General features: G+C 40.4%; 1 protein-coding gene across 5 annotated transcripts in view; it reads right to left on the reverse strand.

Moving 5' to 3' along the window:
- The window catches only part of peak1 (pseudopodium-enriched atypical kinase 1), a 102034-nt gene that overhangs the window by 22669 nt on the left and 65419 nt on the right, over positions 1-13946 (reverse strand). For 4 of the 5 annotated variants that reach the window (XM_005731408.2, XM_005731407.2, XM_013910419.1 and 1 more), the window contains one exon: positions 1436-4967. In XM_005731408.2, coding sequence (XP_005731465.1) covers positions 1436-4839 — 3404 coding nt within the window. In that variant the 5' untranslated portion in view covers positions 4840-4967. Of the gene's footprint in view, positions 1-1435; positions 4968-12786; positions 12841-13946 lie in introns of those variants that run through there. The other variant, XM_005731410.1, reaches the window with a different exon arrangement.

Genomic DNA, 13946 nt, shown 5'->3' on the forward strand with positions numbered 1-13946 from the left:
ATGGACATCTACAACTAATTGGGTAAAAAATATTAATTTTGCTTTTAATATGTCCCAAGGGTTGAAATCTGTTTGTTTTTTAGTGGAACAATTTATCCTATATTGTTATCCTATATTAAAAAACCCCACATTCTGTCATAACCCCCACAATGCTGGTATTATTTCTGTTTTTGTACTTTAAGTAAAGAATATACTGTATACCACAACTGTATTAGTTTTTGGTTTTGAAATGATCACATATTTTATAGCAGTTGTTTGCAACACAATTCAACTCAAGGTTTAGTTTAGCTGAAAGTTAAAAAGGTACAATTAGTAGGTTTTTTTTAGGTTATTTAGTACAAGAAAAGGATATTGCACTCATAAATATACAGTGATTAGTTGTAATTACATCCTCCAACAAACTGATGCATTCTCATAAACTTATAAATGAATCCATTAAAAACACACAGGAGGGGAAAATGTCATGTTGACCTGCTATTTCAAATACAGTAGCCTAGATGGACATTGTTGTTTTGCCTAATTGCGTTTTATGTATGTGGTTAGAGATCAGTCACATAGGTAGTAAGCTAAAGGTGGAGGAGTAGAGAGCTTGCAGGCAAATTGTTATTTCTGTCTGCACCTTCAGATTGAAGATATGAAGGATCACACATATGGTTTATCATCGGAGAAGGGGTCTCCTTCATGAAAGAAGTGAAAACATGAAGGGAAGTGACAACACCACCAGCATCTGAATAAAACATCATCCTTGTCGATAAACATGATTATTTATTCCTGATATTGTCACAGTTACTTAATGTGACATGTGATCATCCCGTTTCCAGACAGCTGACAACAAGCCAGCTAAACAACGACAGCATGTTATAAGCTAACATTATCCAAGCTAATTTTAGGCTTGAGTGTCCTAAAAAAATTCACATTCCCTCCGACAGTTTAAACTCTCATACAATGTGAAAATGCAATTATTTGCTATGTGTAAAGGTCTAACAATGTCAGATCCACTTCAAGGAAAGTTTCATTAACACTGGCTAACAGCAGCTAACTGTGCCTAACAGCAGCAAAAACAGCTGATCTGACTGACAGAAAGGGTCAGGATATTCATCACAACTCACCTCAGTATTGCTGTCATCGGTCAGAAGTGAGCTTCACTGACTCATATCGACATGTATCGGGCTCATTTGACAAAGTTTTAAAGCTGTTTGTCAGCACGCTCCGTAGGTAGGATTATGCAGCTGAATTGAGAGGGGTAAGACAATAGAACTCAACACTGCAATCTGCAAACCTAAAATCTAGTGGTGAGATTTTATGAACATGTTTGAACATGAACATGTTTCATGTTCTGACAGTATTCTTATTGAAAACCGAAACTACAATTAAATAACTGCATTTTTTAGGGCATTTGCTGGTTTCAGAAGACTAAACAAAAATTTTAAAATACCTTAAATCCTTGCAATTTTCTCCTCCAGCCTTGGGTGAGGATGTTGTTTTGCCTGGACTCAAAGGCCTAGGATCTTTGTTTCCGTCAGGTTTCAGTATTGTAGTTTCTCTGCACTCCTCTACCCGTAGTTCTCCTTCATCGCCGTGGCTACTGCCAGTGTCTGGTTTATAGGTGAAGATAATGGTTGGTTTCTGGGTGGGATCTTCTGCTTTTGCCTCAGTGAACCAGTGCTGATTTTGAGCTGGTGGTGGTGGAAGCATGTGAATGACAGTTCCATCAAGCCCGACAAGCTTGCCCTTCTCCTTCTCTCTCTCCAGCTTCTCCCTCTGCTCATCCTCGTCTTTCCGCCTACGAAAAAAGCTCTTGAAGGAGATCCAGCGTTTAGGTTTGGAGCTTTCTGCTAAACTACGTCTCCCTTCCCCTCCAGGACTCGCTTCACCTTCGCCAGGTCGCACTGGTGAACTGGAGGCAGAGCTCTTGGTCCAGTTTCCAAAATGTCTCTGGAGTATGTTAGAAGCATGATAAGGAGAGGATGTAGATCTTGGAGGAGGGAAGGGGGCAGTGGGCTCAGGCTGGGGGCTTGAGAGTGGGGCAGCAGCAGAGGCACTCTGAGACTTAGACAAAACTTTTGAGGGTGTGTCTTTCTTTGACTTGGAAAGACAGCCATCAGTTGGGGAAAAGAGAGACTTGGGCCGAAGAAGGGTCTCCTTAATGGCATCAGGTGGGAGGGCATATAGCTCCTCGGAATTAAAAGATTTGGTTTGTGCTGATGGGGACTCCGGAGGAGATTGAGGAGGCTGGATGGAGGCCACAATCTGTGAAAACACAGCACTGGCTTCCTCCCTATGGCTTACAGCTGTCCCAGAAGATAAAGCTAAGCTTGTATTATCATCTTTATTGCAAGCAGCATCTCCACCTGTCTTATAAGTGTGTGTAACAATACTGGCAGTAGTGCTGGCTGCAGGTACATTTGCATTTGCAGTAATGGCAGGATTGGCGGGAGAATTTGTTGATATAGTGGGTGAGAATGCCCCACTTGTCGAGCCCATTACAGTGCTTGTCACAGTGCAAGAGTCTGTAGTGGTTCTAGGTTGTAGATTTGGTGCTTTTGACACTGCTTCAAGTGGAACCTTTGTCTCTTCAAAGGAGGCTCGCTCTGATGTTCCTCTACCAGAGAGAGTTTTCTCTGTTGAGGCGGACTGGACACTCTCAGATGATCCAATCTCTTCATAAGTATGGCTGGCTACCCTATTACCCATCCCTTTTGTCTGTGGTAGCTCCCCACTGAGTCCCAGAAAGCTCTTATACACAGCTAGGTTATCATATGCACTTGGATTAATAACAATAGGTACCTTGACAGCATTCTTGGCACTGCGGGCATAAGCAGGCTCATCTCGGATAATAATGGGAAAAGGAGGCATGCCTGCATTATTGAAACTGTTAAATTTGATCTCTGATAAATTGGGGGATTTCACAGGTACAGTTCGAGAAGAAGATAGCCCAGCAATGGGAGAAGTGGGAGCTGACTTGTGGCTGCAGTGCTGAGTGGTTAGGGCAGGGACAGGATTATTCCCAACCCCTGAATCTATTTTAGGTATTTTTTGGCGAGGGCTTGTGCTTGATGTCCACACTTCTTGGTAACGTATGCTGCTAATCTTCTTTTGGGATAAACCTGACAGAGCAAAAGAAGTAGGTGATGTTGGCATCACAGGAGAAGACACAGATATTGGGGACATTGGAGCTACGGCCTGGGCTGAAGGAGTGCTACTAGATGTCGTAGGGCTTGAAGGCATCGATTGGTTTTTGGGTTTTTGAGAATCTGGAATCTGTTCATCTTTATTGGCCATGGATGCTGAGACATCTACTACAGTGTAAGGCTTACAGATCAATGACTTTTCCAAATTTACTACACGGTATGGTTTAGCTTGCTCCTCTGTGGGACTAAAACTTATAGTGACTGGCTGACCAGGAAGCGCTTGGGGCATTGGCATCCCTTCTCTGCCATCCTGATCCTCTAATCTGATAGCCAGGACAGCCTTGTGTGTTTCAGCTACCTTTAGTGGACTCAGTGCCCTGTTGACAGATTCCTTCTTAGGAGGAGAAGTGCAGGTGATAGGTGGCTTACAAAATGTGGGAGAATGCAAGCCATTTCGAAGGACACAGTTAGCGCTGCTACCACTGCTGGATGTTGTTCGAGAATCCTCCGGTATTGATGACGATGATTCAGGAGAAGTGGCAGACTCAGAATTTGACAGGAAGCCGCTGCCTAGCATATCGTGAGGTCCGTAGGAAATCAGCCCTCCATTGGAATCCACAGAAGGATAGCCATTTAAGATCTCATCATAGCTATCATCATAGTCCACCGCACAAATTCGCTGTAGTGAGCGGTTGCGAAGCGGCACAGTATTCCACTTTTTCCCCGCAGCAAAGGGAACGGGAGACAATGTGGCAGCACGGAAATTAGCAAATCGTGGTTGTCCTCGCATACGGATTTCCATGGCTACCAACTCTTCATCGCTTTCATCCCAGCTCTCATGCTCTTCATCATCATCCCTTTCAGTGTCTTCCTCATCATCATCATCTTCATCCTCCTCATCTTCACTTTCACTTGTAAAGTCCGGATAACAAAAGCGACCACCTTCTGTGCTGATGATCTTGGTACTATCGCTCAGGGATACCCGTTTTTGAGCAGTGCTCCCAACTCCACCACCACCACCACTACTACTTCCCATAGCCAGACAGCTTGAAGCTGGTATGCCTCTTTCTAAGGATCGTCGGTATGAACTACTGATCCGACCCCAAAACAAGTCCTTTGAGCCAGAAAGTTGCGTGGGACTAGAACCAGGGCCCAACCCAGCAATCTCTTTAAGTACATCTGTCAATCCACTGTTGTTGTTATTTCCACTAGGTGTCCTTGGGCTAAGTGGTCCATAACCCTCAATCTCATCATTGTCATCCTCTCCTTCATTGTTGTTGCTGGGCCCACCAGGTCTTTTGCGGTTCAGTCCATTGCGATTCCAGACTGTGAAGGCTGATGTTTTCCCCTGCTCTATTACCTTTGGTGGTTGCTGGAGATTGCCATCTGAATCAAGTCCTGCAGAGGAGCAGGGCAGCATCATAGTGGGCTTAACAGCGATGGTTGGCTTCTTGGCCACAGGTGGACGGAAGTGTCCTGAGCGAGCAGATCCACTGCCAGTCCGCTGGGAGTTGGTGGTGGTATGGTTAGGATTGGCTCTGGCACCAGCAGCTGGAAGGTTCTGTTGCTGGGATGTTTGAGGTCTTTGCTCAGAAGGAGGCTTCCCTCCACTACTCTGAGCTAGACAGTGCAAACTCTTTGGTTTAAAGCAGTTCTTGCACTCGCCTGGTTTCCACACGTGCTCTGTGAAGGTGCTGCAGGCCGACATGGCTGCGGGTCCAGTAAGTCAGCCCTTTAGGTCAGTGGACAGGAAATCCCTCCATGAAGCTCCAAACTACAGTGAGTATCTGTAGATGAATAATGATTGAAACAATTCAAACGTGGAGGACCTCAGACCTGAAAAACACAACAGGAGAGAAAAGAATACATTCAACTTAATTCAGTTAGTTGTGCATTTAGATTTATTCATGCAACACTGGTAACAAAGAGTAGGATGAGGCAGAAAGGCAGAAGCAAAAACACAACAAAAAATAATCATCTGTGGGAGGGAGAGAATGATTCAGAAAAGCAGTATTTCAATTTCTCCATTAGGTGGCAAACTTTCTCTACTACCTCAGTCCATCCTACAGGGAGCTGATCTGTTTTCTAACCCAAAATGGTCCTACAAGACTCAGAAAGGCAAGGGGCAGAAGCAGTGGGAACTGAAACAGGTTATTTCTGTATTATTATGGACTGTTTGAGTCAAGCTTAAGTAAAATGAAGTCACTGATGTTGTTACTGAATCAAAATCCAAAACCCTATGAACTGTTACTCAGATGGAAAATGTGATTCAGCAGAGTTCACACATGATCAGTGTGACCAGTGGCTCTTGTGATACATCCATCCATCCATTTTCTTCTGCTTATCCAATTCAGGTGTGCAAGGAGGAGGGGGGGGGGGGTATCCCAGCTTCACAAGGTGAGTGGTGGAGTACACCCTGGAGAGGTTGCCTATCTGTCATGGGGCCAACACAAGAGACAGACAACCATTCACTCTCACATTCACACCTATTCACAATTTAGGTTTACCAACTAACTGAACCTCATGCATGTTTCTGGACTGAGCGTGCAGAAAGAACCCAAGCAGGAAAAACGGGGAAAACATGCAAACTCCACACAGAAAAGCCCCAGACTGGACTTTACCAGGACCTTTTTGCTGTGAGGGAACAGTTCTAACCACTTTACTATGTGCAGGGCTTCTTCCGATACATATTCACATAAAATTTGATGACAATGAGGGATGACTGATGGCTATGGAAAATGTGTTATCAGGCCAGTGAGTGATTTCCTCTTAACTGTCAATATTTGATGTTTCACTGCTGGAAATTAGACTGAAATCCACAAAATATCAAAGAGTAAAGCCTCAAGGCAAAACCAAGTAAAAATAAAAATATACAAGAAACCCAAGAACATACACAGTTCACAGCCTTTGGGGTGTGACTGAAACTTATTTTCAAAATAAGCATTCAATAAGACACCTCAGTCAATATTAAATCACCTGTTGAAATTGGCTTATTTAATATTCTCTTCATGCTGGACTGAATGCAAACAACCAAAGACCTGAAAACTGGCACTGAACCACACAGTTACTGTTTTAAGTAAAATAAACTCTAAAAACAATGGCACCTATTAAAAAAAACAACCCACTTAAAAAAAAAAAAGATCAGTGGTGAAAAATCCACACCATTCAATCTGTAAAATGACAAAGGCTGACATTTAAAACTCTGGTTATCAGCACAAGTCCAATTATCCGGTCATATTTATGTACTTCTGTAATTATACAATGCTAACAAAAAGTACCAGAGTGATAAAGGCCCTACCCTAGTTGTTTACTAAATACATTCAAAGAAGGAAAGATGGGATTAAACATTTTTCTGGAACCCTTGTTATATCCGGTTAAGCCCCACTTCAATGCAAATCATGAATCTAATGGAGGAAGAAAGACAAAGAAAAAGCCATTAGCATTTAGATGTGCTTTATCCTGATTGACCAGTCCAGCTTCTCACAGCCAATTATAACAAGCTCTGAAATACCACATTAACATCAAATCCATGGATAATAAGTGAAGTGTAACTCAAATAGCCAATTAAATTCAAGCTCAGTCCATGTTTAAATATTACACAGGAATGGTAGGTTACATAATCTGTTTATGCAGTTTATGCACCATTTCTAAAACTAGCCTGCCATCAACAGATTATTTTCAAGGAAAAAATAAAATAAAATACAATAAAACAGTTAACTACAAAAGAAGGTGCATAAAAAAATATCAATAAAAAGCAATAAATTTAAGTGTTGTTTTCTAAACCAATATTATGTCTTTGGCTGGGATTTAAGAGCTTATTCAGCTTTGCTTGACATATAGGGTCCACCAATGGACTATTTTAAAACACTTGGGCTGGTCTCACAAGTGAATATGCTTTATAGGTAAAAAGACATCCAAACACAGATTTTCAGGATGTTTTTTTAAGGCAACCAAATAACAATCATGCAGACATTCTACAATGACCACCTGTGCAACTTAAAATGCAATATTAACAGAACAATGTTAAGAGAACCTTGGTTTTTCTTCTCTTCTGACAGTTTATCACAAAAGCATTAGCAAATTAATATTTATCTAATTAAATCTTTGAGTATTTTGCACTTTTATGACTGAACTTAGCAGTTAACCAAATAAAGCTGTGGATGACTCATAGCAGAGCTGATATCAGCAGGGTTAGGTGAATCATGGACGTCAGGTCCCGTACGGAAGGATGTTACAATGACAACACCCCGCCCAGGGCCAGACACAATAAAAGAGGAACTCCTGAATCAAACTCTGCTGACCGAGTCACATTGGGCGGGAGAAGATTTATCCTGTTACACCGAACAGGCTGCATCCACACAGGAAACAGTGGCTGTAATTCACACAATATTATTCCAAAGCTGTCACAGTGTGACACGTAGGCACTGTGGCAGACTTTCAAAAAGTAACTTTCTAAAGCCCAAGAAAGCCCAGTGTGTCTGTGAAAGGACCTTAACGGTATTTCTGCTCGTTTACAGTGACGGCACGTATCATTGTTTTGTCCAATTCTGACCCTTACAGGACAACATTATTAGGACTTTGCTTTTTCACATGTGCTTTTAAAAATCGAAAGGACGCCCGCCTTATCTTTAAAGGAGAGCCCAAACACCCCACACAGGAAGGTTATTCATGCCACTGGCATTCAGTACCCACAGGTTGTTGCCATACATGAGGGTGGGAATGTAGATCGATCAGTAAATCAACAGCTTCACTTTCATACTTAGACCAGTACAGCATCCGCAATACTGCAGATACTGCACCAATCCGCCTGCCACTCTTCCACTCCCTTCTTCCCTCACTTGTGAACAAAACCCTGAGGCACTTGAGATCCTCCAGCAACTCATTCCCAACCCTGATTTAGCATGCCACTTTTCAGACTCAGAACCATGGCCTCAGACTCAGAGGTGCCACTTCTCATCCTAGCTGCTTTACAACTGGCTGCAAACTGCTCCAGCGCAAACTGTGGGTCATTGCTCCATGAACATCCACGAGATCCTGAGACTTAAGGATCTCACTTTTTTCAACAATGCTTTGCACACTAAAAAAATGCAGCTAAGATGTAGACCTGGCAGACTTTGTAAGTGCATTATTTCTTCCCTGACAGACAGCAGATGGAGGGGAGGAAGCGAGCAGTTTTCTGTGGAAATCAGGAAAAAAAGACTCCTTATTGTGTTTATTGACTCCAAATCAGTTTGGTGAAATTATGAGCAGCAGCTATCAGGGTGCTTTCTAATAAGATACTTCACTTTTCATTGTTGCCATAATTCTGATCACACTTGAGAGAATTGGGAAATATCAGATATTTAATGTGTCACATCCACAAATCCACCAGCAGAAACCACCCGTGATGGACGTGACAACATATTTTACTTTTCTCTTCTCCCTCATTAAAATTCTGCAGCTGTTTGATTTTATTTTCAAATCCTGTCACAGTGGGAGCTAATATGACACTGCACCCAGCAACAAGTAAAACATATTTGTATATTATAGATTTTTTCTGAGCAAAACTAGTTCCATGATGTAACTTACAAAACCTCCCACCACCTGTTCTTGCATGACTGCAGCACACTGCAACACTTTTGGTCAAAACCCTAAAAATTTACTATAAATGTAACACTAACAATCACAGATTATTTACATTTAATGATCAGAGCATCTGCAATAATAAATCAAACTGCTTGGAAAGAAGCATTTCTCTAAACCGTTTGCTCATTTTCATCATAAATAAAAGCTGATGCACAAGGACAAAAATTATAATGAAAAGTATTGACTCCTTCATCAACGAATAAAAACAAGATGAAAATATTCTAGAGAGATGAGATCCAATCAGAACTGAATAAGTTTTGTAGAAAGGCGGGAAGAGTTTGATCCAATCAGAATTAATCTCCTTGTTTAGTAATGTTGCAGGAACACATTTCAGCAGCCCTCGGGGAACAGTACAGCTAGCTCCCACACTTGTTTCTCATGAATACGTAACATGTTAACACTTAGGAAGAAAAGAAGAGTCAAGGGAAAATAATTTTTAAACCCATTAGAGCAACGTTCTCCAGTAAAAACAGGAGAACATTTTTACAAGTTATATTTTAGTCAACCGAATCAACTTCAGGTTTGGCCGACAACAATCTTATATTCTACAATGTTTAGTTGACTAAAACCAAAAGAACCTAGATGCCAAAACTAAATGACATTTTAGTCAAATTTAAAATTTAAAATTTGCTTTTAGAATTAACACTGGAAAAAAAAGAAAGACTGGACAGATAACATCAAGAAAACATAATAAGTATTAACAAGTGTTTGCAGATATTTGAGAATAGGGGATGAAATAATAGAATATGTAGATACCACGACAACCCAGGACAAATGAAGCCCCGGATGACTTCTCTTATACCAATTAATCTTTTCGTAAACCACGAAAAGCAGCTCACACAGCTCAATGTGAGGGACACAGTCATTAAACTATAATACATCCGACTTGATGCAGAAAGAAAGAGAAAACCATCGTGACACAAGAAATCCCTCTGGCTTATGCAATCGACTTTGTTTCAACATTAACATGATCCTAAATGCAGTTCTCCTTTTTTTTGCAATAAAAGTGTTCCTACTTATGGCCATCAGCCAAATTATAGACATCTATTTTTGTGTTGCTTTCATTATGTAACAAATATTATGCAACACAGCGGAAATGTGATGAATAACAATACAGCAAATTGGATCCAATACTAATAAAAACAATGATAAACAGACATTTTGCTCACTAACACAGGAATGCTTTTCCCCCTCGCTTTGTTTGGGATTATTTTATCATAGACATTGCTTTATTGATCCCATCTTTGTGCGTTTCTACTATCTGAATCTGCAGCATTTCCATTAGTGTGGACAGTCGTATTTTCTCTTTCTTAGAAGCTGCTTTTCCATTTACCCAGAATATAGGAAATAACCACCTTTTCTACCAAACATAAATACTGATTAATAAACGCATAATTTATCTACAGTCTACTGCTGTCTACTCATTTATTCTCCCCCATCTTGTGTTTTTGTTTATCACCGACTTTCCTTTCATGCATATTTGATGAGGCCAAGGCATTAGTGACAATTTAAATGGATCCCTTTATGTCAGTAAAGACAGATAATACAATACAGGTAATGAAATGCTCTTCATCAAAATTGTAATGGCATCCTAGAAAATTAGATTTTTTTGTGCCTAGAAAGATAAGTGCATAATCAACATAAAGTTGAGACATCTTCTATCTCTAACAAATTGTCACGAGGACACGGGACATCCCTCACTGCTTGTTCGAAATTAGGTTACAGCATTACGAAAATGTTGCCATTTAATGAAGTAGCAATGAATGAAGGAAATCTGGCTAATCTATAGGATGGCTTCATGACTATTTTCATTAGCATAGTTATCAAACAGAACCAAGCATTTCATTAGGAATTTTAACCCAGCAACTCAAACTGGAAGTGGAGCACGGTGTGGGTGGGAACAAGCTAACGCCGGGTGTTATGTGCTGTCTCAGCTCAGCAGAAAACTTTGTCAGACTGTTATTTTGTTTTGGAAACGGTCACTTACATGTGTCAGCCTACTGTTCCCTGCTTCACAAATTATCTGTTGGCACCACATATTGCAGCCACTATTGCTATGACTGTAATCTACCAGTTGCCAGCCACTTCCAATGAAACTCAGAAGTGCACTCGGGTCACCTTTTCAAAGAATTTAGGATTCACTGTGAACTGTACATCAGCTTAGATTGCAATGATTTGGAAATCACTTAAATCTTATTTCCACTTCTAAATGGCACAGATGCAACATCACATGTTGAAACTGGTTGTTTTTATTGTTTTAGCAAAAATATATGAATTCACTTTTTATCTACATTTCACACAGTGTCCCAAATTTTCTGGAAAGGATTTGAGGTTGTGTTACATGTAAATAAAGAATAGATTATTACATAATTACATGGGGAAATATGTGTTTGAGCCAAATCCCCAAATCAAACTCAGATAATGCTCTTTGTGTCTTATAATTATCTTATAATTATGTTGCATCTCATAAGAATTATAATGTTTGTTGTGTACGAGCAGCTGCCCCAAAGTCTCCTCTCCACTCATTTCCAAAAGCTCTTCTGTCTCATCTGCATTTCTTCCTCCTCCATTCTTTTCCCTCGCGAAGTTTTTTTTCTTTGTTGTTTTGTCTTTTTCCCTGTGGCTCAAAAATTTCCCACTCTTTCTCCCTACCCACTCTCTTCTTATTCAGGCCGTTTACTGAAGGCTTTCTTTTTTCCCCACTGTTGCTTTGTCTTCTGAGATATGCAAATCTGTCTCTCTCCTGACCCGCTTTATTTCAAACAGCACTTCAAGCAGAAGCTGTGAGACTTAAATTATGCAAACCAACACCACCAAACACCAGAGCTACAAGGTGTCCCACACGCAATTACACCATCCAACCCACTGCCAACAAAGACACCTTTACACTTTTACTGTGAACACCAACAACATACCATGACTTGCATGTGAACACCAAATCTGTGACAAAATGATTATGCATTCACTTGGTAAACTACATCTGTGATTACATAACATGTTTTGATCCTCGACTCCACCTGTCCACATGTCCGGAACCAGATGTTAAACACCAAATTGCTTCAACTGGGAAGGCCACCAACTTGCTAAAGAGCTGCAATGAGCTTTTGAACCTATGTGTGTCAAGAGCCAGAAACAAGCAGTGCTGTCCAACTATGAGCCTTTTTATTTACATGTGTTTTATTTTCAACCAAAACTATTGCAATCTATAGATCAGTTCCACACTGAGTGATTTACTGAGGGACTAATGATTATTTTCAATATTGACTGACATCTGTGGTTTAGGAGAAACGTGAACATACAGTACTATAAACAACAACAACAACAACAACAACAACAACAACAAAAAACATGTTGAGCTACCCCTGATTTCTTTACATTTTGATTTTCGGGTCATTGTTTTAAAGTGGTCTTTCTGAAAGACTTTCAAAGTTTTTGTTTGGACATTGGCTGCTTTTTCACTCACTTTCAGTCCAGTCCTTGTGCCTAACAATTTTCTGACTGAGAGATGCATCTGGCTCTGCAGATGAATCCACCGTCTTCTGAAGCTCATCAAAAATTGTCCCCATGGAAGGGTGGCTGTCAAGGAGCCATTCTTAAAGAAGGGAAAAACGAGGTATCCCAATTTACATATAAACAGGACTGAAAATCAGTGGTGACAGGTTTTACGGAGTGACAAATCCAAACTAGAAATTTCTGGTTCAAATTGTTGTTAACACAAGGACAGGAGAGAGCTGCAATAGTGAGTATCTACAATCATCAGTAAAACAGGATGTGTCACGGCTTAGGGGTGTATTTCAGCCAGTGGTGTTGGGGATCTCAGCAAAACTGATAGAATTATGAAGACAGAAAAACACAGTCTGATTTGGACCCACCATGCAATACCATCTGCAAAGTGTCTGGTAAAGTGATCTCAACCACACTGCCAATGCAAAAAAACACAAGACTGCCTCCAACACACAATGAAACATTACCAGTCATGAAGGAACCTTTAAAAAAAAAAAAAAAAAAGAAAAAAAAAAAGAAACACTACCAGTCACGGATTGGCCTCTCCAGAACCCGGACCTCAACGTTATTCAGGTAGTGTGGGATCATCCTGATCCTGAGTGGAACGAAAGGCAGCCAACATCCAAAGAAAAGCTTTAAATGTCCTTCAAGAAGCCTGGAGATTCCTGAAGATTAAAGAAATGGTAAGAAATCTTGCCTGAGAGAGTTCTCACGCTGTGTTGAATACTAAAGGTGGTCATCCCAAATATTGACTTTCAAGGTCATTAGAATTGTACAAACTCAACAATAAATATGTTTGCAAACGACTCATTAAATTCCTGCAGCCAACAAAATATAAAGAAACAGGGGAGACTCAAGACTTTTTTCACAGCACTGTAACATGATGCGACTCCCCTATTCTTCTTGCTCAAAAATAAAAGGTTGCACAAAGTGAATCATGGCTAAGAGCAACATATAAACAACAAACAAAAGCCTAATTATCAAGCCTATTGTCCAGTGAAAATAACGGCAAACAAACAAATGATATTTAAGAGTATTAGTTCACAACAATGAAGATTTAAAATTTCCACAGCTTACTCTACACTATGCAGATCTGATGACAACACACAATGTAGAAGTCAGCTGGATTTCTGGAAACACAAAACAAAAACAACAACAAAAATGGTCCAATGCAGAAGCAACTAGGATGAACAAGGATTCACTTGCATCAGCTCACCTACACACACTCTGAAGGATAAGACAGGGATTCACAAACACCCCCACAAACAATCAAAAAGGAGTAGAGGGACAGCTGCCAAACAATGTAAGCAAATATGATCCAGCGTCACAGCAATTTTAGATTCTTCATAAAAGAAATGTTTTTTATACAGCCTGTCAGAAAATGTAAAAGCTACATAAGGAAATGCATTGTGGGGCTTTTTGTTAAGTTTTTTGTGGTACACAATCCAAATCTTAGCCTAATTAAGACTCGTGTGTGTTTCTTTTAATTGTTATTATTTTGTCCACCATATAAAGTTGACTTCATCTCAAAGGGACTTGTGCTGTCAGTGATTCCTGTCAGCGAGTAGGCCGCAAGACAGTATATCGAAATCTGACAGCTCTATGAAGACAACCGTGGCTGCTGTCATAATGAGCATTCACAAGACAAAAAGCACACACACACACACACACACACACACACACACA

Source organism: Pundamilia nyererei, unplaced genomic scaffold (assembly GCF_000239375.1).
Source record: "Pundamilia nyererei isolate P.nyererei 1_Seehausen unplaced genomic scaffold, PunNye1.0 scaffold00043, whole genome shotgun sequence".
NCBI classification, from domain to species: Eukaryota; Metazoa; Chordata; class Actinopteri; order Cichliformes; family Cichlidae; genus Pundamilia; species Pundamilia nyererei.